At 48.8% G+C, this 26861-nt stretch overlaps 1 protein-coding gene across 1 annotated transcript in view; it reads right to left on the minus strand.

Annotated features, from left to right (window-relative positions):
- TEP1 (telomerase associated protein 1) overlaps nucleotides 1–26861 on the minus strand; it is a 119149-nt gene that overhangs the window by 15378 nt on the left and 76910 nt on the right. The window contains exons 36-45 of the mRNA XM_075319906.1: nucleotides 19947–20071; nucleotides 19253–19352; nucleotides 19008–19163; nucleotides 18725–18934; nucleotides 18491–18647; nucleotides 18196–18408; nucleotides 17820–17974; nucleotides 8851–8961; nucleotides 393–500; nucleotides 172–310 (exon numbers count right to left, since the gene is read on the minus strand). Of these exons, the coding sequence (XP_075176021.1) occupies nucleotides 172–310; nucleotides 393–500; nucleotides 8851–8961; nucleotides 17820–17974; nucleotides 18196–18408; nucleotides 18491–18647; nucleotides 18725–18934; nucleotides 19008–19163; nucleotides 19253–19352; nucleotides 19947–20071 (1474 nt within the window). The remainder of the gene's footprint in view (nucleotides 1–171; nucleotides 311–392; nucleotides 501–8850; nucleotides 8962–17819; nucleotides 17975–18195; nucleotides 18409–18490; nucleotides 18648–18724; nucleotides 18935–19007; nucleotides 19164–19252; nucleotides 19353–19946; nucleotides 20072–26861) is intronic.

Below are 26861 nucleotides of genomic sequence, written 5' to 3' on the forward strand. Positions count from 1 at the left end.
TGGGCTGCCATTTGAATTACGTGATAGGGGCCATTTTATTACATTATTGGAGAACCCCTTTAAGTTGCTTTGTTATCTAGCGTAAATCAAGTGATACAACAATAAAAAGTACCTGAAAATAATCTACATTATTACTGCTCCAGTCATTTTTATACCGTTTGAAAATTGTACCTCGGCTATGTTCTGGGTCCCAGTATGCAGTGCTCTGATTTATCTCACTGTGGTGAGTTGGAATACTAGCAATTTCTGTCCCAGTAAGATCCATGACTTTTAGGAAACCATCCCGGCCAGTGGTGACGACACGTTCACCCTTATTAGAGAAGTCAAAAAGGTCAAAACACACCATAGTAGAATAGTGGAATTGTGAAAGAGGAAAAAAAAAAAACACACACCATGCAAAGAGCACTGCTGACTGCACTTTGATGTCCTGCAAATGTCAGGAGCAGGTTCTCCTTCTGAATATCCCACAAACACACGGATCCATCTCCTGAAGATGAAACCTATTAGAATAGGTAGAAAATCAAGATGAATATACATAAACATATACACACACAAACTATACATATATATAATGGACATGTATAGAATATGTATGTAAAACCCCCAATCATAGTATGTGTGTAATTATATATATATATATATATATATATTAGAAGGTGGCCCGATTCTACGCATCGGGTATTCTAGAATTTACGTATTGTGTAGTTAATGTATGATTTTTGAAATAATATATATATATATATATATATATATATATATATATATATATATATATGTATATATATATATATATATATGTTGTTGTCTAGGGGCTGTAAATGTTCTGGGTGTTGTCTGGGTGTGGCGGGGGGGTGAGAGCGGTGTTGTTTGTGTGTTGCGTGTGTTGCGTTATTTGTGGAGCGCTGTGTATCTGTAGCGTTGTGTGTGTGTGTTGCGCGGTTTGTGTGTGTATTTTGGGGGAAAGTATGTTTTGTGCAATGTGTGTGTTGTGCGGTATGTGCGTATATTTGTGTGTGCCGCGGTGTTTGTGTGTTGGGTGTTGTGTGTGTGCGGCGTTGTCTGTGTGTGTGGGTGTCTGTGTAGGGCAGTGTTTGTGGTTCCCAGTGTGTGTGTGGTGTGTTGTGCAGTGCGTGTGTGGCAGTGTGTTTGTGTGTGTGTGTGTGTGTGTGTGTGTGTTTTGGGGGGAGGTGTGCACCCCCCATCGTGCTCCATCCCCCATGCTGCGCACCCCCCATCATGCTCCATCCCCCATGCTGCGCACTCCCAAACGTGCTCCATCCCCCATGCTGCACACTCCCCATCGTGCTCCATCCCCCATGCTGCGCAACCCCCATCGTGCTCCATCCCCCATGCTGCGCACTCCCCATCGTGCTCCATCCCCCATGCTGCGCACTCCCCATCGTGCTCCATCCCCCATGCTGCGCACTCCCCATCGTGCTCCATCCCCCATGCTGTGCACCCCACATCGTGCTCCACAGTCACACATCAGACAGTATACACGCACACATCTGATCGCACACACTCACACACCCGACTTCTCCCTGTGCCCACCGGTGGGCGGTCCCAGCAGCTGTGCTGCACGCCGTGCTCCTCTGCCGACACTCACAGATCCGATCGCATACACTCACACACACACACACACACACTCACACATCAGAACACACTCACACACATCCGATCGCATACACTCACACACACACACTGACGATATCGCACATACGCGCTCACACAATCACAACATCCGGAGATACCACATGCTTCCGGCCATGTGATCCTCCGGCAGGTCCTGGAAGGTCACTGCACAGTATCGCCGCCGAGAAGCAAGCGATATCACGGATGTTGTGAGTATGTGGATGCGATCTGATGTGTGTGTGAGGTGTGTGTGTGAGAGTGAGTGTGATCTGATGTGTGTGTATGTGTGTCTGTTCTCACCTGGGAGTCGGGTCTCCGTATCGGTTCGGGGAATGCGTGCGGGGGCGGGGCCAGAGCGAGCGTGCAATGCGTGAGGGGGGCGGGGCGTGGCCGAGTTTTCAATGCGTGCAGGGGGCCAGGGCGAGAGGCCAATCCATGTGGGGGGCGGAGCCTGGGCGAGCGGCCGATCCGTGCGGGGGCAGAGCCGAGGCGAAAGGCCAATCCGTACGGGGGGGACCGAGGCGAGCGGCCAATCCGCTGTTTGTCACCGTAAGGACACAATTTTGGAGCAAGACAGAATAAGGCAATTATATATATATAGATATATATTATATATATATACACATTACATACACACACACACACATACACACTGTACATATACAGAGATTACCTTGCCGTTGGTTGCCGAGGTCACATGCATTGCCCAATACATATGCTAAATATCTCCCTTTTTTCAAATATTCCTATAGCAGTAATGCAATACCAGGGTTCCCTTATTCATTGTTAGAATTTCAGTGTGCAGCTGTATGTGTTTTGTAGTTATTTTTGAGGGGTCATATTTTGTTTTGGTGTCCATAATTGGATCGTCGCTTAATGAAAAAGGAACATTCACCCCTTCACCATTCCATATTCTCGCCCACCCCTCTGCAGACGTCAGTGATTGGAACTTGTGTTAATGAATTAAAGGGAATCTGTCAGCAGGTTTTTGCTACTTAATCTGAGAACAGTATGATGTAGGTAAATAGATCCTGAAACCAACGATGTATCACTTAGATTACTGGGGGCAGCCGTTCTGACACAATCAGACTTTTAAGATTTAGCCATGTAGCAGAGATACAAGAGCTGTCCTGCCCACACCTGGCTTTCTAAAGAGATTGTATATTGACAGTGAGGTGTCAGTCAGAGGAGGGGGATGAGCTGGACTGCTATGCGTGTGACTTTGTAGTCCGAGCTATGACAAGTCCTGCTAGTTAAAGAAACATAGCAAATAAACAACAGATTGGACCGTGACAATACAGGCGTTCCTGAATTCTAGATTTTAAACCTTGCAGGATGCTGGCTTCAGATTACAGATCTGCAGACAGATTCACTTTAATGAATATTCACCGCCTTCCCTGCCCACCCTTTTGGCCACCCACCAGTGATTGGAACTTGCGCTAATGAATTAATAAATATTCAACCCTTCCCCCGCACACCCATCTGTATCGGGAGTCTGTAATTCACTTAGACTGTCATACTACGGCCAGAGGATTGCAGCGCAATGCTCGCACTCGCCAGCGGTTCTTCTGAGTAGAGCGTGTCAGTGTGTAGTTTATTAGAACAAGTTCCAGTCACTGACGCTGGCAGAGGATTGAGCAGGATTATGGGTGGGAAGAGGGGTCAAGATTCATTCCATTAACTAGCCGGCAAGTGACTATAAACTTTCAGTACTTACAACAACGTACACCAATAAAAGTTACATATATTTAAAGGGCTGCTTAAGTCCTCTTTCAGAATGCTCGGGTTTATTTTTGGAGTAGGGCTTATATTTTAAGCATCCTCCAAAAAGCCCGAAAAATCCTGCTAAGGATTATTTTCGGGGTAGATCTTATTTTCAGCAAAACACAGTAATTAAGATTATGTAATTGCCAAAATTTTGTTATAGTTTGCAACACAGTGTGGTACCTATCCCTAAATCCTTCTTCACAAGACTTACAAATTAAGCCACTAGATGGTTATGTGGTAGTTCTCGGCCCAACCCTACATTATGGACCCTTTAAAGACCCAAAAACTCAGGGTTACAGCTTTGCCAGATTTTTTTCTTTCTTACATAGCAGGTCAGCAAAGGCGCTAAGCAGTTGGATACTGCCAAACTTGTAGAGTGACGTGGTGGAAGTGGCTAACACTAGCTTTCTCCTTGGATTTTTGGAGCATGATAAATCTGACATTCTCAAAATGTTGTTTATGCACAAGTTGGTGCAGTTAGACTGGTGACAGACGAAACAAGTGTCAACTTTTACTCATATTTTAGCGGACATGCCTCTATGCAGAAATCTTATTTTCCATCCCTGGTATCCTCAATTTTGGAGTACTCAATGCGTCTTTTTACTTGGCAATCTTTAGGACCAGAATATATTGCTATGTTTTCATCAGTTGTGAAATAATTATGATGTGCCGACATCCTAATTTTTTAGAAATCTTCAATTAAGGTCCGCTCTCCACTCACAATTGTATTTACAAGGCCCACAAGGTCTCATATCAGCCCATACATGCTGTCAAAGGGTATTGGTTCTACTTCATGGAGGGTGAAAAAACAAGTGGGAGCTGCTTATTCCCTCTATTAGTGGTGAGGACTGAGAGATCTTGGAATCTCCCCTCTATATATCCCCTTCAGTGAACCATAAAATGACTCAATTATACGTTATTCTGAAAAGGGTAATCTACTTGTTCAGTGCAACCCTGATGGGATTGGGTAGGCTTGGTGAATGTCTGTGGTGCCACACCTTAAACGCAGATTTCTGGCACAGGGTAACTGCAGTTCTAAGGGGTACTTCACACACAGCGAGATCGCTACTGAGATCGCTGCTGAGTCATGTTTTTTGTGACCTCATTAGCGATCTCGCTGTGTGTGACACTGAGCAGCGATCTGGCCCCTGCTGTGAGATCGCTGCTCGTTACACACAGCGCTGGTTCGTTTTTTATTGTTGCTCTCCCACTGATAAGCACACATCGCTGTGTGTGACAGCGAGAGAGCAACAATCCTGAATGTGAAGGGAGCAGGAGCCGGCGTCTAATAGCCTGCGGTAAGCTGTAACCAAGGTAAACATCGGGTAACCAAGGTGGTTACCCGATATTTACCTTCGTTACCAGCCTCCGCAGCTCTCACGCTGCCAGTGCCGGCTCCTGCTCCCTGCACACGCTAAGTTAAGCGGTGTGCGCTGGTAACTAAGGTAAACATCGGGTAACAATAGTATATTATCATATGATAGGACATAGACCAGGACCAGGACTGATGGACATGTGAAAAAAAAGAGTAAATTCCCTTGCATCAGGGTGTAACCAGACCACACATCTTTCAAAAACCAGTGTATTCTAGGAAGCAAGGGAGAGCTACCTGCCCCTTGTTGGAATCAGAAAAAAGGTTCTTCCTGTCTTCCTTGATATTATTGACTCTCTTGAAGTACCTCTGATAATTATCAATGGCGAGTTGTCTATTAGTACTTTTTCCTCTGATTTGCCCCCAAAAAAATCTGTTAGAACTATTGGAACTGTATACATTATATATACTGTAAATTTCCCCCCATGTTCTATAGTGATATGAATCCAGCGCCCCTGCTCATCATGTTCGTGGGTTAACGAAGTATATGAAAAATGTTGGCGGAATAATATAAATTCCCATGCATGTCTGTCCTGAACTTCACCAACCCCACATCGATTAAGCCTGAAGAAATCTTCTTTTAAGTGAGTCTCTTGAAAAAGAGCGATATCAGGTGAAAAACATTTAAGATGTCTTAACATTTTTGTTCTTGTTAGGTGAACGGAGACCTTTTAAATTCCATATATTCAGTCTGGTAGTTGTAAGATATGAACAAGCCAGCCACTCAGATCACAAACAAAGAAAAAAAGATGGGGGGGGGCGAGTATAAGTGTCAGTATAAAAGTGTAATATATAAGCACACTACTGAACACGTTGTGGCCTTCTCTTTTGTTTTTTGTTAAGCAGGAATAAAGAATGAATAGCAATGCGAACTAGAATGGAAAAAATTAGAAGGAAAAAGTAGATTCATCCCAAACCCTAGATTGTATATTCACTTACAGGGTGCATCACGCAGCACTAACTTGCCCACCAGCATTATGCAAGGGAATCTCACAGTAGGAACTTAATTTCCCACCTAGCACCCTAAATTTCCAGCAGTGTCAAAGAACACAACGCATGTCCAGCTATGAAGGATTGAGATGGTGTGAGCGGTATCCTCCCCAACACAAAGAACGAGGCACAGAAAGATGTTCAGAACCTTTTTGAGCCTATTCCTAGTAATTAGGCTGTATTCTCACTTTTTTGACCAGTGATTATATATCAAGAATACGTTCTACTACAATATCTAAACACCCTCATTTCATCATAACTTTGTCATATAAACTTTTTTAACCCATTTCTTAACCTGGTAATACTTTACATTACTTCTCAAAATAGGGTTTGAGATATGATTAGTGATAAAATAACAATGTTTAAGAACCCAGTCCGACCAGATAGAAAGAAAAGTACGCCTAGTGTGCAAGGTTTGTTACTCAGGGAAGAGATCTGCTGTGATGTCTTGTCATCCTTTGGGACTTTGGTGTTGAGTAGAATCTATTGTCAACCCATTATTTTTTGCTTTTGATAACCATTTCTTGATTTCCCAGAGTTGAGCAGAAGCTCATCCATATTAAATTCAGCATCCCTGGGTGACTTTTAAGTGAGAGATTCTCCACTTTCCATAAAGACCTTAGTATTGTGGGGTTGTGATGGTGTGATATTGTGGGTTATGTACCATTCTGTGTGGGTTCATGGTTTGGGCATGGTGGTCTGTCTACGATATATTGCTTGTCCTGTTAAGTCAGGTTATATCCCATTGAAGTGCTTCTGGCCCTAGATCTGGGGGAGGGGGCCTGGGATCCACCTAAACTCTCTCGTTTACCTGGGGGATTAGTCATTCTGGGTGAGACTTACAAGAGAGAAGAGGCAAGAACTTCTGAGGGAGACGCTGAGGCTGTGGCCAGTACCCCAGAGAGACAGTGAGAAACCCCGATTTCCGTAAAGAAGGACTGCTGGAGGATTGTGACTGAACTCCGGGACATTTATGCCATTTCTGGACTATTTTTACCCTCCGTTTGATGGATTATTTGATGATCATTCTGTATTGCATAGAATAAATACGCTTTGGATTGTTCACTCATCTCTTGCTCTGTTGATTGTGTGATATCAGAGAAGGACCCAGTCATAGGGGTATTGCAGCACAAACCTCTTTTTTGCATGACACAAGGTGGAGCATACTTTGCTAAAGGCCTTCCTGTGTTTTGCAACATCAGTGGAATAGTCCTCAAATAGTAAGAGTCTCATGCCTCCGATTTCCAGCGGGTGAGCCATTTTCCTGTAAGCCCTAATTATGTCAGACAGGTCAATGTAATGTAGGAACTTCATTATTACTTAGTGCGATCTTGATGACCGGTTTTCTGAACCGACCTGATAAAAACGCAAGTCCAGCCTCACACATTGAGCTCTTTCAACCCTTCAGCTGTGAACGAGACCCAGAGATAAAGGCAGATCCTCACAAAGCCTCTTCTGGGGCGGGAACTAATGCCATTAAAACTACTAGTCTCAAATTGCTGCTTCTGGAGCGATTTTCCAGGTGTTTCACCTTTTCACTGAGCTGCTCCAGTTCGCCTATTCTGCCCATTTGTTGGCTTAATTCTCCCTGTATGCTACTGAGGGAGGTTTGAATAGCTTGTTCCAGGGTTTTTGTGTATGTCTGGAGCAATTCTGCTTGCTACCTCGACTGCCAGCTTTTTATAGTCCAGCAGAACAGAGGAAGCCTCCTCTGTTAGATCATCAGCGTACTCATGTTCTCCTTTTCCCCACTGAAGTTCCTGCCAGCCATACATTGTCCCACTGTCTTATGTGCACTGAGCAGCAAATACCAGTCCATAAAAGATTTGGTAGTTCCTGTTGGCGTTTAGTCCTGCTGGTGAGTTGGTCTGACGGCACTCAATGGTGTTAGTGACAGGTCTAAATTTGGTTAGGTGCTGGAGCTCTTCACTCTGTGTCCTACCTCACCAGTGCCAGAACCGGAAGTTTCATGTTCCGATCTTTTTATGAGGTACCACCCTCCAAGCTCATACTTCTCCTGTGCCCAAAGTAGCATTTTCCTTTAGGCTAAGGGTGCTATGCATATCAGGGCATTCCATCTTTCTACAGGGTGCTAGCTCTCAAGTATCTTACATGTTTGTTTCCGGTCAGTCTGTCCCCATACAGCACACTGGAGCGGGGGTTAACTTACCCTACATGTTTCTGGCATGTCCTCTTGCTGGTCTCAAACTGTACTCTGACTAGACTCTGAGGTAACAACCATTATGTACACTAAGGGGCACTTTGCACACTGCGACATCGCAGGTGCGATGTCGGTGGGGTCAAATTGAAAATGACGCACTTCCGGCATCGCATGCGACATCGCAGTGTGTAAAGGCTGGATGATACGATTAACGAGCGCAAAAGCGTCGTAATCGTATCATCGGTACAGCGTCGGCGTAATCCATAATTACGCTGACGCAATGGTCCGATGTTGTTCCTCGCTCCTGCGGCAGCACACATCGCTGTGTGTGAAGTCGCAGGAGCGAGGAACGTCTCCTACCGGCCTCACTGCGGCTTCCGTAGGATATGCGTAAGGAAGGAGGTGGGCAGGATGTTTACATCCTGCTCATCTCCGCCCCTCCGCTCTGATTGGCCGCCTGCCGTGTGACGTCGCAGTGACGCTTAACAAGGAGGCGGGTCGCCGGCCACAGGGACGTCGCACGGCAGGTGAGTGTGTGTGTGAAGCTGGCGTAGCGATAACTTTCGCTACGCCAGCTATCACCACATATCGCTGCTGCGACGGGGGCGGGCACTATCGCACTCGGCATCGCAGCATCGGCCTGCGATGTTGTAGTGTGCAAAGCCCGCCTAAGACTTCACCATCCAAGCTATTCTCCTAGCTACTGACTTAGTGAGGATTGTTAACTAATTATTACCTGATTTAATATACCTATGGAAAATAGCACAAAACTTCTGTAACATATACATCATAAAACTTTACACTAATACCCAACTCTGGGGTATCACAGAAAGACTTACACAAGTCTACAACCACAGCAAATATTTACGGTAGATACATGTCAACAACACTCTCTAAATTACATAGTAAAAATATTTTTGGTTCTCACCAACATGCTGTCATCTGTCCATGAACAGCTAGTCACCCAGTCCTTGTGACATGACAGTAGACTGTGTGCAAGAACAGGGGGATTCACGGAGACATCCCAGCAAAGAAGAGACTGTGACAAAATAAACTCAATTACTGAACATTTACAAAGTAAGTTGTAGATTATATCATCACGCATTTCCATCATGTCATTATATAAGTACAGCTCCACTTCTATACAGTATGTCACCAAATGAGTACACCCCTCCCGTTTGTAAATAATTATATATTTTCATGGCACAACACTGAAGATATGACACTTTGATACAATGTAAGGAAGTCAGTGTACAGTTTGTATAACAGTGTAAATTTGGTGCCCTCTAAATAACCCAACACACAGCTATTAATGTCTAAACCACTAGCAACAAAACTAAGTACACCCCCTAAGTGAAAATGGCCAAATTGTGCTCAAGGTGTCAATATTTTTGTGGTCACCATTATTTTCAAGCACTGCCTTAAAGGGGTTTTCCCATGAACAAAGATAATTGTAAAGTTTATTTTAATCAACAGATCTTGGAATAGTAAGTTCCACAATTGGATGTGTTTAAAAACAAAAAATATTCCTGTGCTGAGATAATCTTATATAGGTGCCCCTGCTATGGACTGTGTAATGGCCGTGTCTGACCGTACAGGGACATGGTCTAATCATACCACATCTCCTGGGCGAGGGAGGATGTAAAAAAACTATGAAAACATTACAGCACGGGATCGCAAATAATTATTTCTCTGAGATAAACATTTTCCTGTCTGTTTTTCAAAAATGTTTTATGTCAAGGAAGAAGGGAATTTTGTTACTTACCGTAAATTCCTTTTCTTCTAGCTCTTATTGGGAGACCCAGACGATTGGGACGATTGGGGTGTATAGCACTGCCTCCGGAGGCCACACAAAGCAATTACACCAAAAAGTGTAAGGCCCCTCCCCTTCTGGCTATACACCCCCAGTGGGATCACTGGCTCACCAGTTTTAGTGCAAAAGCAAGAAGGAGGAAAGCCAATAACTGGTTTAAACAAATTCTCTCCGAGTAACATCGGAGAACTGAAAACCGTGCAACATGAACAACATGTGTACCCGCAAACAAACCAACAATCCCGAAGGACAACAGGGCGGGTGCTGGGTCTCCCAATAAGAGCTAGAAGAAAAGGAATTTACGGTAAGTAACAAAATTCCCTTCTTCTTCGTCGCTCTATTGGGAGACCCAGACGATTGGGACGTCCAAAAGCTGTCCCTGGGTGGGTAAAGAAATACCTCATGTTAGAGCTGCAAGACAGCCCTCCCCTACGGGGAGGCAACTGCCGCCTGCAGGACTCTTCTACCTAGGCTGGCGTCCGCCGAAGCATAGGTATGCACCTGATAATGTTTGGTGAAAGTGTGCAGACTCGACCAGGTAGCTGCCTGGCACACCTGTTGAGCCGTAGCCTGGTGTCGTAATGCCCAGGATGCACCCACGGCTCTGGTAGAATGGGCCTTCAGCCCTGATGGAACCGGAAGCCCAGCAGAACGGTAGGCTTCAAGAATTGGCTCTTTGATCCATCGAGCCAGGGTGGCTTTAGAAGCCTGCGACCCTTTGCGCTTACCAGCGACAAGGACAAAGAGTGCATCCGAACGGCGCAAGGGCGCCGTGCGGGAAATGTAGATTCTGAGTGCTCTCACCAGATCTAACAAATGTAAATCCTTCTCATACCGATGAACTGCATGAGGACAAAACGAAGGCAAAGAGATATCCTGATTAAGATGAAAAGAGGATACCACCTTCGGGAGAAACTCCTGAATGGGGCGCAGCACAACCTTGTCCTGGTGGAAGACCAGGAAGGGAGCCTTGGATGATAGTGCTGCCAGCTCAGACACTCTCCGAAGAGATGTGATCGCTACCAGAAAAGCCACTTTCTGTGATAGTCTAGAAAGTGAAACCTCCTTCAGAGGCTCGAAGGGCGGCTTCTGGAGGGCAACTAGTACCCTGTTCAGATCCCATGGATCTAACGGCCGCTTGTACGGGGGTACGATATGGCAAACCCCCTGTAGGAACGTGCGCACCTTAGGAAGGCGTGCCAAACGCCTCTGAAAAAAGACGGATAGCGCCGAGACCTGACCTTTAAGGGAGCCGAGCGACAAACCTTTTTCTAACCCAGATTGCAGGAAAGAAAGAAAGGTAGGCAATGCAAATGGCCAGGGAGACACTCCCTGAGCAGAGCACCAGGATAAAAATATCCTCCACGTTCTGTGGTAGATCTTAGCGGACGTGGGCTTCCTAGCCTGTCTCATGGTGGCAACGACACCTTGGGACAATCCTGAAGACGTTAGGATCCAGGACTCAATGGCCACACAGTCAGGTTCAGGGCCGCAGAATTCCGATGGAAAAACGGCCCTTGGGACAGTAAGTCTGGTCGGTGTGGGAGTGCCCACGGTTGGCCGACCGTGAGCTGCCACAGATCCGGATACCACGCCCTCCTCGGCCAGTCTGGGGCGACAAGTATGACGCGGCTGCAATCGGATCTGATCTTGCGTAGCACTCTGGGCAAGAGTGCCAGAGGTGGAAACACATAAGGGAGCCGGAACTGCGACCAATCTTGCACTAGGGCGTCTGCCGCCAGCGCTCTTTGATCGCGAGACCGTGCCATGAAGGTTGGGACCTTGTTGTTGTGCCGTGACGCCATTAGGTCGACGTCCGGCACCCCCCAGCGGCGACAGATTTCCTGAAACACGTCTGGGTGAAGGGACCATTCCCCTGCGTCCATGCCCTGGCGACTGAGGAAGTCTGCTTCCCAGTTTTCTACGCCGGGGATGTGAACCGCGGATATGGTGGAGGCCGTGGCTTCCACCCACATCAGAATCCGCCGGACTTCCTGGAAGGCTTGCCGACTGCGTGTCCCCCCTTGGTGGTTGATGTATGCCACCGCTGTGGAGTTGTCCGACTGAATTCGGATCTGCCTTCCTTCCAGCCACTGCTGGAAGGCTAGTAGGGCAAGATACACTGCTCTGATTTCCAGAACATTGATCTGAAGGGTGGACTCCTGCTGAGACCACGTACCCTGAGCCCTGTGGTGGAGAAAGACTGCTCCCCACCCTGACAGACTCGCATCTGTCGTGACCACCGCCCAAGACGGTGGTAGGAAGGATCTTCCCTGTGATAATGAGGTGGGAAGAAGCCACCACTGCAGAGAGTCTTTGACCGTCTGGGAAAGGGAGACTTTCCTGTCCAGGGATGTTGACTTCCCGTCCCATTGGCGGAGAATGTCCCATTGAAGTGGACGCAGATGAAACTGCGCAAACGGAACCGCCTCTATTGCCGCCACCATCTTCCCGAGGAAGTGCATGAGGCGTCTTAAGGAGTGCGGCTGACTTTGAAGGAGAGCCTGCACCCCAGTCTGTAGAGACCGCTGCTTGTCCAGCGGAAGCTTCACTATCGCTGATAGAGTATGAAACTCCATGCCAAGATACGTTAGTGATTGGGTCGGTGACAGATTTGACTTTGGGAAGTTGATGATCCACCCGAACGCCTGGAGAGTCTCCAGTGCAACATTCAGGCTGAGTTGGCATGCCTCTTGAGAGGGTGCCTTGACCAGTAGATCGTCCAAGTAAGGGATCACAGAGTGTCCGTGAGAGTGCAAGACTGCTACCACTGCCGCCATGATCTTGGTGAACACCCGAGGGGCTGTCGCCAGACCAAATGGCAGAGCTACGAACTGAAGATGGTCGTCTCCTATCACGAAGCGTAGAAAGCATTGGTGCTCTGTAGCAATCGGCACGTGGAGATAAGCATCTTTGATGTCTATTGATGCTAGGAAATCTCCTTGAGACATTGAGGCAATGACTGAGCGGAGGGATTCCATCCGGAACCGCCTGGCGTTCACATGCTTGTTGAGCAGTTTTAGGTCCAGAACAGGACGGAAGGAGCCGTCCTTTTTTGGAACCACAAAGAGATTGGAGTAAAATCCTCGCCCCCGTTCGTGAGGGGGGACAGGGATCACGACTCCTTCTGCTCTTAGAGAGTCCACCGCCTGCAGCAGGGCATCTGCTCGGTTGGGGTGTGGGGAGGTTCTGAAGAACCGAAGTGGAGGCCGAGAACTGAACTCGATTCTGTACCCGCGAGACAGAATGTCTGTTACCCACCGGTCTTTGACCTGTGACAGCCAAATGTCGCAAAAGCGGGAGAGCCTGCCACCGACCGAGGATGCGGAGGGAGGAGGCCGAAAGTCATGAGGTAGCCGCTTTGGAAGCGGTTCCTCCATTTGTTTTCCTGGGGCGTGAGTGAGCCCGCCAGGAATCTGAGCTCCCTTGTTCTTTCTGAGTCCTTTTGGACGAGGAGAATTGGGCCTTGCCCGAGCCTCGAAAGGACCGAAACCTCGACTGCCACTTTTTCTGTTGAGGTTTACTTGCTCTGGGCTGTGGTAAGGAAGAGTCCTTACCCTTGGACTGTTTTATGATTTCAGCCAATGGCTCACCAAACAGTCTGTCTCTAGATAATGGCAAGCTGGTTAAGCATTTTTTGGAACCAGCATCTGCTTTCCAGTCCTTTAACCACAAGGCTCTGTGCAAAACCACAGAATTGGCGGACGCCATAGCGGTACGGCTCGTAGATTCTAGGACAGCATTGATAGCATAGGTCGCAAACGCAGACATTTGCGAAGTTAGGGACGCCACTTGCGGCACTGCTGGATGTATGAAAGCATCCACCTGTGCTAAACCAGCTGAAATAGCTTGGAGTGCCCACACGGCCGCGAATGCTGGAGCAAACGACGCGCCGATAGATTCATAGACAGATTTCAACCAAAGGTCCATCTGTCTGTCGTTGGCATCTTTAAGTGAAGCGCCATCCTCTACTGCGACTATGGATCTAGCCGCAAGCTTGGAAATTGGGGGATCCACCTTTGGACACTGGGTCCAGCGTTTGGCCACCTCAGAGGGAAAAGGATAACGGGTATCCTTAGAACGTTTAGAGAAACGCTTGTCTGGATGAGCGTCGTGTTTCTGGATCGATTCTCTGAAGTCAGAGTGGTCCAAAAAAGCACTTAATTTACGCTTGGGATATAGGAAATGGAACTTCTCCTGCTGTGCAGCTGCCTCCTCTGCAGAAGGGGCTGGGGGAGAAATATCCAACAGCCTATTAATTGCCGATATAAGGTCATTAACCATGGCGTCACCATCAGGGGCATCCAGATTGAGAGGGGCCTCAGGATTAGACTCCTGGTCACCGTCCTCAGTCTCATCACAGAGAGACTCTTGTCACTGAGACCCTGAACAGTGTGAAGACGTGGAGGGTCTTTCCCAGCGAGCTCGCTTAGGCTGCCTGGGACTGTCATCTGAGTCAGAGACTTCAGCCTGTGATGCTTGAGACCCCCCTGAAGTACGGATTAGTTCCAACTGAGGGGGACCGGAGAGCATAGACACAGCAGTGTCCATGGTCTGAGCAACTGGCCTGGACTGCAAGGTCTCCAGGATTTTTGCCATAGTCACAGACATTTTATCAGCAAAAACTGCAAAGTCTGTCCCCGTCACCGGGGCAGGGTTCACAGGCGCCTCTGCCTGGGCTACCATCACAATAGGCTCTGGCTGACGAAGTGCCACTGGGACTGAACATTGCACACAATGAGAGTCGTTGGAGCCTGCTGGTAGATGAGCCCCACATGCAGTACAAACAGTGTACACAGCCTGTGCCTTGGCACCCTTGCGTTTTGCGGATGACATGTTGCTGCCTCCTCAGAGCAGTACAGGGTGTCCAGCCAAGAAGCGACCTTACAGTGCACTATATAAATATATATATATATATATATGGTACCAAGAAAAAAGTACACTAATATAACACTGAGGCACTAGAGGGGCCAGCACTACTGTGCTGCTTACCGCCCGCTTAGGAGCGGTGTGTGGACGCCAGAAATCCCTCTAGTCTGGGTCTCCCAGAGCCTGCTGCCTTTCCCCAGCCAGACCGCATGTGTAATGGCTGCCGGCGTCCTTGTGGAGAGGGGGGGCGGGCCCTGGGCGTACACCGACGAAGAGCGGGAAGTCTGCTTCCCCCTGTGCCTAGTGAGAGGGCTGGAGCATGTAAATAAAGCTCCAGCCCTCGGCGCTGTTAATTGAGCAGCGTCTCTCCCCTACCCTGATTGACAGGGTGGGGGCGGGAACGAAGCGGCACTAGGCCGCAGAAGCCGGGGGCTAAAGTTAGAAGCGCCGCCGCCGTAAAAGCGCGGTCGGCGCAAAGTCCCCGGCGCACTACAAGTCGCAGCTGCGCCGCCGCTCCAGGAGCGGTCGGCGCAGTAGTTCCCAACATGAAACGTCACTCAGCAAAGCTGCAGTGACCTAACCCCGGCGCACAGCGCTACTGTCCCCGGCGCACTATAACGCTCAGCAAGCCTGAGAGTGTCCGTGCCTGCCGGGGACACAGAGTACCTGAAAGTTGCAGGGCCTTGTCCCTGAACGGCACTCCCGCTCCAAATCCAGCAGGTTCTATGGTTCTGTGGATGGAGCCCGGCCCCAGGGCTTGGGGGCCGGCAAGATCCCACTTCCACAGAGCCCTGCAGGGGATGTGGAAGGAAAACAGCATGTGGGCTCCAGCCTCTGTACCAGCAATAGGTACCTCAACCTTACAAGCACCACCGCGGGTGAGAAGGGAGCATGCTGGGGGCCCCATATGGGCCCTCTTTTCTTCCATCCGATATAGCCAGCAGCTACTGCTGACTACAAACAGTGGAGCTATGCGTGGATGTCTGACCTCCTTCGCACAAAGCAGAAAACTGGTGAGCCAGTGATCCCACTGGGGGTGTATAGCCAGAAGGGGAGGGGCCTTACACTTTTTGGTGTAATTGCTTTGTGTGGCCTCCGGAGGCAGTGCTATACACCCCAATCGTCCCAATCGTCTGGGTCTCCCAATAGAGCGACGAAGAAAGAATAATTTGCAATCCTGAGCTGTACTATCTGTATACTCTTTTACATCCTTCCTGGCCCAGGAGATGTGGTATGATTAGACCATGTCCCTGTACGGTCAGACACAGCCATTACACAGTCCATAGCAGGGGCACATATATAAGATTATCTCAACACAGGAACATTTTTTTTAAGCCCATCCAATTGTGGAACTTATTATTATTCCAAGGTCTACTGATTAAAATCAACTTTAAAATTAACTTTGTTCGTGGAAAAACCCCTTTATTTCTCTTGGGCATGAAGTTCACTAAAGCTTCATAAGAGCCATTGGAATCCTCTTCAACTCCTCCACGATGACATTATGGAGCTGGTGGATGTTAAAGTCCTTATGCTCCTCCACCTTCCGTTTGAGAATGCCCTCAATAGGGTTTAGGTCTGAAGACATGCTTTGCCAGTCCAGCACCTTTACCCTCAGTTTCTTTAGCAAGGCAGTGGTTGTCTTGGAGGTGTGTTTGGGGTTATTATGTTGTAAAACTGCCCTGTGGCCCAGTTTCCAAAGGGAGAGGATTATGCTCTGCTTTAGTATGTTACAGTACATATTGGCAATCATGGTTCCCTCAATGAACTGTAGATGCCCACAGCCAGCAGCACTCATGCAGCCCCAAACCATGACACTCCCACCACCATGCTTGACTTTAGGTAAGACACACTTTTCTTTTTACTCTTCACCTGGTTGCCACCACACACACTTGACACCATCTGAACCAAATAAGTTTATTTTGGTCTCATCTGACCTCAGGTCACAGATCTAGTAATCCATGTCCTTAGTCTGCTTGTCTTCAACAAACTGTTTGTAGGTTTTCTTGTGCATAATCTTTAGAATAGGCTTCCTTCTGGGCCGACAGCCATGCAGACCAATTTGATGCAGTGTGCAGCGAATGGTCTGAGCACTGACAGGCTGACCCCCACCCATTTAAAGGGAACCTGTCAGGTCCAATATGCACCAAGAATCAGGAGCAGTTCTGGGTGCATATTATTAATCCCTGCCTAACCGTTTCTGTATACAATAGCATAGATAAAGAGATCTTTAGAAAAAGTATTTCTAAAGATCTTATATTGTATGCTAATGAGCGAGGGGACTAGTCCCCTAGGCATTAGTTCCCCTGGCTAGTTGGCCCCATTAGCATGTTAGCACGCCCCTGTGGGTGTACTAACATGCTAATGAATGTGCAGTGTTAGAGGATGACCTCACTCACTTCTCCGCTGCCATCGCTCTCCGACACTGGATTTCGGCTCAGTGCGCATGACCCCATAGTTCTGGGTTCATATTGGACCTGACAGGTTCTCTTTAACCTCTGCAGCAATGCTGGCAGCACTCATATGTCTAATCTGAAAAGACAACCTCTGGATATGACGCTGAGCACGTTTACTCAACTTCTTTGGTACACCATGGAGAGGCCTGTTCTGAGTGGAACCTGTTTTGTTAATCTGCTGTATGGTCTTGGCCACTGTGCTGCAGCTCAGTTTTACAAGTGCTGGCAATCTTCTTATACACTCGGCCATCTTTATCTATAGCAACAATTCTTTTTTCAGATTATCAGAGAATTCTTTGCCATGAGGTGCCACATTGAACTTCCAGTGACCAGTATGAGAGAGTGTGTGAGCGAGAACACCAAATTTATCACACTTGCTCCCGATTCACACATGAGACTTTGCAACATTAATGAGTCACATGAAACTGGGAATGGAAATGGCTATTTGGGCACAGTTTGGCAATTTTCACATAGAGGTGTATTCACTTTTGTTGACAGTGGTTTAGACATTATTGGCTGTGTGTTGAGTTATTTAGAGGACACCAAATTTACACTGTTATACAAGCTGTACACTGACTACTTTACATTGTATCAGTGTCATATATTCAGTGTTGTCCCATGAAAAGATATAAGTATTTACAAAAATGTGAGGGTGTGCTCACATTTGTGATATACTGTATCTCGATTTTGTACGGGTTTATATATATGCACCAACTCTCTTCACACTACTCACATCTTCCACACACCACTAGTGGATCTTACCCGGTCTTTCCCACCAGTAGCCAGCAAGTTGCCACCTGGGCTAAAAGCGCAGCATGTAACACCCGCCGTATGACCCCGAAGAACAGAAGTGGGAGAGATTGATAAATCACCCATCATGACATTATCCACGGACCACAGACAGATGGAAACATCCTCTGGAGTAAGAAAATAATATCATAATTATTTAAAAGAGGCAAATGAGAACTTCTATTCTGAATTACCCATTTAAATACTAGATATAATTTAACATTTCCTTTAAGTAGTCAGTATTCAATCCATTATATGGCCCACATTGATCGCAATATGTTAATTATTATCATGTGTGAAGACATCAAAAACAATATATACATGATAGCAATGTTTTAAGCATTCTCACCAGAAGCTGATGCTAGAAACTGAGGGGATAATGCCAGGGCCTCAACAGGTCGCTGGTGTCCACACAGAGTAAGGTGACAAGTAGACTGTCCTGGTGATATGGTCCACACACGAATTAAACTATCGGAGCTCCCAGTTGCCAGGGTGTTATTAGAGAGCCACACAAGACTGCCGACTGCCATGTTCTCAATAGGACACTGCGATACGAGCTCCCCTTGAAAGAATGCAAAAAACTTGAGAACATGATATTACGTTGTATATTTCCTATAAGCCATATAAGCCTTCTCTGAGTTTACCATTTTTAATTTTGTAGATGTAAACTGAATCTGAATGATAGCCAACAGCAAACAGCTGCCTGTCAGGAGAGAGCGCTACAGAAAGTGCAGGAGACATGGCAGTCTTCACACAACCTTGTGCATGTAGCCTCCCGAGTCCGCCGGATGAAACTTGCACCTGAAAAGGGAATGAGATTTATCATCAACAACAGCAATGACATCTACAGTCACCAATTCATTTCATGAAGCTATTACCTTGCCATCTTCTCCACCAGTCAGGAGATATTCTCCATGCCTCAAAAAGTTAGAAGTCAGTGCGTAGCCACTATGAGCCCTGAAACGTGACAAGAGAACTTGTGCTTCCCATGACCACAAAGACACCCATCCATCAAGACTCCCAGAGACCACTACATTGCCATCTAATGAGAAGGACACGGTTCTCACGGATGAGGAACCACAGAGAACCTGGAGAAAAAAAACTTTGAGTTCCTCATGAATATGACCGGACAAAGACTTATCAGTGGAAAACGTCACTTACAGAACTTCTTTTCCAACTGTCCAGTTGAACAACAGATACTTTGCCATCCCATGATCCTACAGAAACCACATGACGACTAGGGTGAAATGCTGCACAGTTCAGAGGACTGGAGAAGGAGCTGGAGCCTAGGAGGGTGCAACGACTGGTGTCCCATATCTAGAAATAAAGGGTTTTAGAATAAATTAAAAGAAGTAGATATAAATGTAAGAAATCACAAAATCAATAAATTTCAGATGCAGAATTACCTTGATATCAAAATCCAAAGAACAGGTGAGTATTTGCCTGTGGTCAGCACTAACACAACATCCTGTGACCTGTCGTCTGTGAGCTTCAATTCTATGAATTCTGGGTAAAAAAAAGCAATAAGCAAAAGATTTATCTAGGATATATAGTATGAAGTCTAGTATGTAACCCATTCCAGTCCACATAACACTCATTAAGGTCCAAAGGTGCTTTGGCATTGTGTTGTTCCCCATGGTCAGTGGTCACGTCAGGGTTTACGTCTGAACCCCCCCACAATACGGGATTCAGACGTATGTGCCGATGGGGCCATTGACCATAATGGTTCAGACGGAGTCACCATGTCCTCTGTTGTGCACTATTTTAGGGCATATACACCTAAACGACACAGAAACCCAGACAAAGTCTTCTACGTCTAGTTGTCTGCTTCCAGTAGGTGTATGCACATGAAAATGGTGCATAACAGATCACACAATAATTCTGTCTACACCATTATAGTCAATGGCACTGTCAGTGCATACATCCGAATCCCGTTTTGCATCACTTTTGGAAAATCCACTTTCTAGCAGCAACTTGTGAATTAACTTTAAATAAACTTTCTTCCTTCTGGCTGAGAAATTATAGTGTCAGACTGTTAAAAACCCAATTTATACTTATTAATGTCAAACTACATAATGTGTGGAATGAGGCACATCATACCGGCACCCATCTGTTATGTTCCAAATCTCCAATGTTCCATCATATGAGCCAACACAAAGCAAAATGTCAGAAATAAATGTGCAGCAAGAGACTCCGTCACAGCCGCTGTACAAGGTTCGGATTTCCTGCAAAAGAAAAACACAAGTAAATCTAATCTGAGCTATCCAAATACAAGGGACTTAGGGGTACTTCACACACAGCGAGATCACTAGCGAGATCGCTGCTGAGTCACGGTTTTTGTGACACACCAGTGACCTCATTAGCGATCTCTCTGTGTGTGACACTGAGCAGCGATCTGGCCCCTGCTGTGAAATCGCTGCTCACTACACACAGTGCTGGTTCATTTTTTGGACGTTGCTCTCCCGCTGTGAAGCACACATCGCTGTGTTTGACAGTGAGAGCAATGATCTGAATGTGCAGGGAGCCGGCGTGAGGAAGCTGCAGACACTGGTAACCATGGTAAACATCGGGTAACTAAGAGAAGCACTTAGCTTGGTTACCCGATATTTACCTTAGTTACCAAGCGCAGCATCGCTTCCACGCGTCGCTGGTGGCTGGGGGCTGGTCGCTGGTGAGATCTGCCTGATTGACAGCTCACCAGCGACCATGTAGCGACGCACCAGTGATCCTGACCAGGTCATATCGTGGTCGGAATCGCTGGTACGTCGTTTAGCGAGACGGTACCCTTAAGCCCAAAATGAAGGGAATTTTGTTTACTTACCGTAAATTCCTTTTCTTCTAGCTCCTATTGGGAGACCCAGACAATTGGGTGTATAGCTTCTGCCTCCGGAGGCCACACAAAGTATTACACTTTAAAAAGTGTAACCCCTCCCCTCTGCCTATACACCCTCCCGTGCATCACGGGCTCCTCAGTTTTGGTGCAAAAGCAGGAAGGAGGAAACTTATAAATTGGTCTAAGGTAAATTCAATCCGAAGGATGTTCGGAGAACTGAAACCATGAACCAAAAGAACCATTCAACATGAACAACATGTGAACACAAAAGAACAAACAGCCCGAAGGGAACAGGGGCGGGTGCTGGGTCTCCCAATAGGAGCTAGAAGAAAAGGAATTTACGGTAAGTAAACAAAATTCCCTTCTTCTTTGTCGCTCCATTGGGAGACCCAGACAATTGGGACGTCCAAAAGCAGTCCCTGGGTGGGTAAAAGAATACCTCGATAAAAAGAGCCGAAAACGACCCCCTCTTACAGGTGGGCAACCGCCGCCTGAAGGACTCGCCTACCTAGACTGGCGTCTGCCGAAGCATAGGTATGCACTTGATAGTGTTTCGTGAAAGTGTGCAGACTAGACCAGGTAGCTGCCTGACACACCTGCTGAGCCGTAGCCCGGTGCCGCAATGCCCAGGACGCACCCACGGCTCTGGTAGAATGGGCTTTCAGCCCCAAAGGAAGCGGAAGCCCAGAAGAACGGTAGGCTTCAAGAATCGGTTCCTTGATCCACCGAGCCAAGGTTGACTTGGAAGCCTGCGAACCCTTACGCTGGCCAGCGACAAGGACAAAGAGCGCATCCGAACGACGCAGGGGCGCCGTGCGAGACACGTAGTGTCGGAGTGCTCTCACTAGATCTAAGGAGTGCAAATCCTTTTCACATTGGTGAATTGGATTAGGGCAAAATGAAGGTAAGGAGATATCCTGATTGAGATGAAAAGGAGATACCACCTTAGGGAGAAATTCCGGAACAGGACGCAGAACCACCTTATCCTGGTGAAAAACCAGGAAGGGGGCTTTGCATGACAGCGCCGCCAGCTCCGACACTCTACGGAGCGATGTAACTGCCACTAGAAATGCCACCTTCTGCGAAAGACGTGATAAAGAGACATCCCGCAGCGGCTCGAAAGGTGGTTTCTGAAGAGCCGTTAGCACCCTGTTAAGGTCCCAGGGTTCCAGCGGACGCTTGTAAGGTGGGACTATGTGGCAAACTCCCTGCAGGAACGTGCGGACCTGCGGAAGCCTGGCTAGACGCTTTTGAAAAAATACGGATAGCGCCGATACTTGTCCCTTGAGAGAGCCGAGAGACAACCCCTTGTCCATTCCGGATTGAAGGAATGAAAGAAAAGTGGGTAAGGCAAAAGGCCAGGGAGTAAAACCCTTATAAGAGCACCAGGATAAGAAGATCCTCCAAGACCTGTGATAGATCTTGGCGGACGTTGGTTTCCTGGCCTGTCTCATGGTGGCAATGACATCTTGAGATAACCCTGAGGACGCTAGGAGCCAGGACTCAATGGCCACACCGTCAGGTTGAGGGCCACAGAATTCAGATGGAAAAACGGCCCTTGTGACAGCAAGTCTGGGCGGTCTGGGAGCGCCCACGGTTGACCCACCGTGAGATGCCACAGATCCGGGTACCATGACCGCCTCGGCCAATCTGGGGCGACGAGAATGGCGCGACGACCTGATTTTGCGCAACACTCTGGGCAGCATCGCCAGAGGAGGAAATACGTAAGGCAGTCGAAACTGCGACCAATCCTGAACTAATGCGTCCGCCGCCAGAGCTCTGTGATCTTGAGACCGGGCCATGAATGCCGGGACTTTGTTGTTGTGCCGTGACGCCATGAGGTCGATGTCCGGCGTTCTCCAGCGGCGACAGATCTCTCAAAACACGTCTGGGTGAAGAGACCATTCCCCCGCGTCCATGCCCTGACGACTGAGAAAATCTGCTTCCCAGTTTTCTACACCCGGGATGTGAACTGCGGAGATGGTGGAAGCTGTGGCTTCCACCCACTGCAGAATCCGTCGGACTTCCTGGAAGACTTGACGACTGCGAGTGCCGCCTTGGTGGTTGATGTATGCGACGGCAGTGGCGTTGTCCGACTGGATCCGGATCTGCCTGCCCTCCAGCCACCGATGAAAGGCCAATAGGGCTAGATACACTGCCCTTATCTCCAGAATATTGATCTGAAGGGATGACTCTATCGGAGTCCAGGTTCCCTGAGCCCTGTGGTGGAGAAAAACCGCCCCCCACCCTGACAGGCTCGCGTCCGTGGTGACCACAGCCCAGGTTGGAGGTAGGAAGGATTTTCCCTGCGAAAGAGAGTTGGGAAGGAGCCACCACTGAAGTGACGTCTTGGTTGCAAGGGAAAGAGAGACATTCCTGTCGAGGGAAGTCGACCTCCTGTCCCATTTGCGGAGAATGTCCCACTGGAGTGGCCGCAGATGGAATTGCGCGAAGGGCACTGCCTCCATCGCTGCCACCATCTTCCCCAGGAAGTGCATAAGGCGCCTCAAGGGGTGTGACTGACCCCGAAGAAGAGATTGCACCCCTGCCTGCAGCGACAGCTGTTTGTCCAGCGGTAGCATGACTACCGCTGACTGAGTATGAAACTCCATCCCAAGGTACGTCAGTGATTGAGTCGGTGTCAACTTGGATTTTGGGAAGTTGATGATCCACCCGAACTGCTGGAGAGTCGCCAGAGCGACGGAAAGGCTGTTTTGACACGCCATCTGGGAGGGTGCCCTGACCAGAAGATCGTCTAAGTAGGGAATCACCGAGTGGCCCTGAGAGTGTAGGACCGCCACAACCGATGCCATGACCTTGGTGAACACCCGTGGGGCTGTCGCCAGGCCGAAAGGCAATGCCACGAACTGAAGGTGTTCGTCCCCGATGGCGAAACGCAAAAAGCGTTGATGTTCGGATGCGATCGGCACATGGAGATAAGCATCCTTGATGTCGATCGATGCTAGGAAGTCTCCTTGTGACATCGAAGCGATGACCGAGTGGAGAGATTCCATCCGAAACCGTCTGGTGCTCACATGTCTGTTGAGCAGTTTGAGGTCCAGAACGGGACGGAACGAGCCGTCCTTCTTTGGCACCACAAACAAGTTGGAGTAAAAGCCGCGACCATGTTCCTGGGGGGGAACAGGGATCACAACTCCTTCTATCTTCAGAGCGTTCACCGCCTGAAAAAGTACCTCGGCTCGCTCGGAGGGCGGAGAGGTTCTAAAGAAACGAGTCGGGGGACGAGAGCTGAACTCTATCCTGTAACCGTGAGACAGAACGTCTCTCACCCATCGGTCTTGAACATGTGGCCACCAGGCGTCGCAAAAGCGGGAGAGCCTGCCACCGACCTAGGATGCGGTTCGGGGATGCCGAGAGTCATGAAGAGGCCGCCTTGGAGGCATTGGCTCCGGCGGGTTTTTGGGGGCGTGGCTTAGCCCGCCACGCATAGGAGTTCCTCTGGCCTTTCTCCGGCCTGCTGGACGAAGAGGATTGAGGCTTGGCGGAGGGACGAAAGGACCGAAACCTTGATTGTATTTTCCGTTGCTGAGGTCTCTTCGGTTTGGACTGGGGTAAGGAGGAGTCCTTTCCCTTGGATTCCTTAATAATCTCATCCAATCGTTCGCCAAACAAGCAGTCGCCAGAAAACGGCAAACCGGTTAAGAACCTCTTGGAAGCCGAGTCTGCCTTCCATTCGCGCAGCCACATGGCCCTGCGGACTGCCACAGAGTTAGCTGATGCCACCGCTGTACGGCTAGCAGAGTCTAGAACTGCGTTCATGGCGTAGGAAGAAAAAGCTGACGCCTGAGAAGTCAAAGATGCAACCTGCGGAGCAGAATTACGTGTGACCGCATTAATCTCAGCCAGACAAGCTGAGATAGCTTGGAGTGCCCACACGGCTGCAAAAGCCGGGGCAAAAGACGCGCCCGTGGCTTCATAGATGGATTTCACCAGGAGCTCTATCTGCCTGTCCGTGGCATCCTTAAGCGATGAGCCATCTGCAACTGATACCACAGATCTAGCCGCCAATCTAGAGACTGGGGGATCCACCTTGGGACATTGAGCCCAACCCTTAACTACGTCAGAGGGGAAGGGGTAACGTGTGTCAGTAAGGCGCTTAGTAAAGCGCTTGTCCGGAACCGCTCTGGGCTTCTGGACAGCATCTCTGAAGTTAGAGTGATCGAAAAACGCACTCCGTGTACGTTTAGGGAACCGAAACTGGTGTTTCTCCTGCTGAGAAGTCGACTCCTCTACAGGTGGCGGCGGGGGAGATATATCTAACACCTGGTTGATGGACGAGATAAGGTCATTTACTATGGCGTCCCCTTCAGGTGTATCAAGATTGAGAGCAACGTCAGGGTCAGAGCCCTGAGCTGCGACGTCCGCCTCGTCCTCCAGAGAGTCCTCAAGCTGGGAACCCGAGCAGCGTGAAGAAGTCGGGGAAGATTCCCAGCGGGCCCGCTTAGCCGGTCTGGGACTGTGGTCCGGGCAGGAGTCCTCCACGTGAGACCTAGGGCCCCCCCTGGGAACGCGCTGCGGCGCGGACAGAGAGGGGCCTGGAGGCGACGATCCAACAGGGCCCGGGGCCTGTGTAAGGACCGGTCTGGACTGCAAAGCTTCAAGCAGCTTGGCAGACCATTTGTCCATAGACTGAGCCATGGATTGTGAGAGTGACTCAGAGAGTTTTTCAGCAAAAACGGCAAACTCTGTCCCTGCCGCCTGGACAGGGAGAGCAGGGGGGTCTACCTGAGCCGAGGGGCCCACTAGTCACCGAGGCTCCGGCTGAGCAAGCAAAACAGGGGTTGAGCATTGCTCACAGTGAGGGTAGGTGGAACCCGCAGGTAACTTAGCCGCACAAGAGGTACAGGTCGCAAAATAACCCTGTGCCTTGGCACCCTTGCTCCTTGTGGACGACATGCTGTTGTCTCCTAGGAGAGTGATCACTGAGGGTATATGGGAAAGGGTATGCAGCCCGACCGAACAGAAATATATAAATATATAGTATCTATTCCGGCACCCTAAGGGGACCAGCACCGGGTGACCGGTGTGGCTTACCGACCGCTAAAAAGCGGAGCGTGTGTCCTCCAGATTCCCTGCCTTAGGTCTCCCAGCGTTGCAGAGCTCTTTCCTGGAAATCCTCCACCGGCAGAATGCCAAAAAAATGGCTGCCGGAGCTCTCTGGGGAGGAGTGGGGCCGTGGGCGGCGCTAGAAAAGTGCGGGAATCTGGAGTCCCCACAGTGATCAGTGAGGGGGGAGGAAACATACAGGATGCTCTGGCCCTCACATCCGACGTCAGGTCGGCAGTCCCGCCCTTACCCCTGATAAACAGGCCCGGGGGCGGGAGTTTTGCTAGTAGGCCGCAATTGAAGCCGGGGACTAAATTTAAGACCGCGGCCGACAAGCAGGCGCAGTCGGCGCGGAAGTCCGCCGGCCGTCACAAATAAGCAGCTGCTGCAGCGTCCGGGATGAAGGCGCTCCATGTACATCCCCCATGGGGACACATAGTACCTTAGTGATGCAGGGCCCGGTCCCTGAGGATAAATAGACTCCTGTCCGACAGATTCCCACAGGGGCTGCGGAGGGAGCACGGTCCCAGTGAATGGATGACCGCTCAGGATCCCACTTCTCCCAGAGCCGCTAAGGGATGGTGAAGGAGACGGCATGAGGCTCCGGCCTTTGTACCCGCAATGGGTACCTCAATCTTAACAGCACCACTGACGTAGTGGGGTGAGAAGGGAACATGCCGGGGGCCCCGTGGGGGCCCACTTTTCTTCCAACCGATATAACTAAAATGAGAATGCATGAGTGGATGTGTGCCTCCTTCCACACAAAGCATAAAACTGAGGAGCCCGTGATGCACGGGAGGGTGTATAGGCAGAGGGGAGGGGTTACACTTTTTAAAGTGTAATACTTTGTGTGGCCTCCGGAGGCAGAAGCTATACACCCAATTGTCTGGGTCTCCCAATGGAGCGACAAAGAAAAATATGTTTGTGTAGTCTAGATAAAGGTCTGCCACTATACCTATATAGTTCAGAATACGGCATTAATAAAGAATTATGTTGAGGCTCTTGTGCATACCTACATTTGTTGCATTTGTTCTGACCTGAACGCTTTCTAATGGCAGCAAGATCTGTGATACAGAACTGCAGTATCAATGTTTTCTTAGTGGCACAGCTCAACC

The sequence above is a fragment of the Anomaloglossus baeobatrachus genome, chromosome 1 (genome assembly GCF_048569485.1).
Source record: "Anomaloglossus baeobatrachus isolate aAnoBae1 chromosome 1, aAnoBae1.hap1, whole genome shotgun sequence".
NCBI classification, from domain to species: domain Eukaryota; kingdom Metazoa; phylum Chordata; class Amphibia; order Anura; family Aromobatidae; genus Anomaloglossus; species Anomaloglossus baeobatrachus.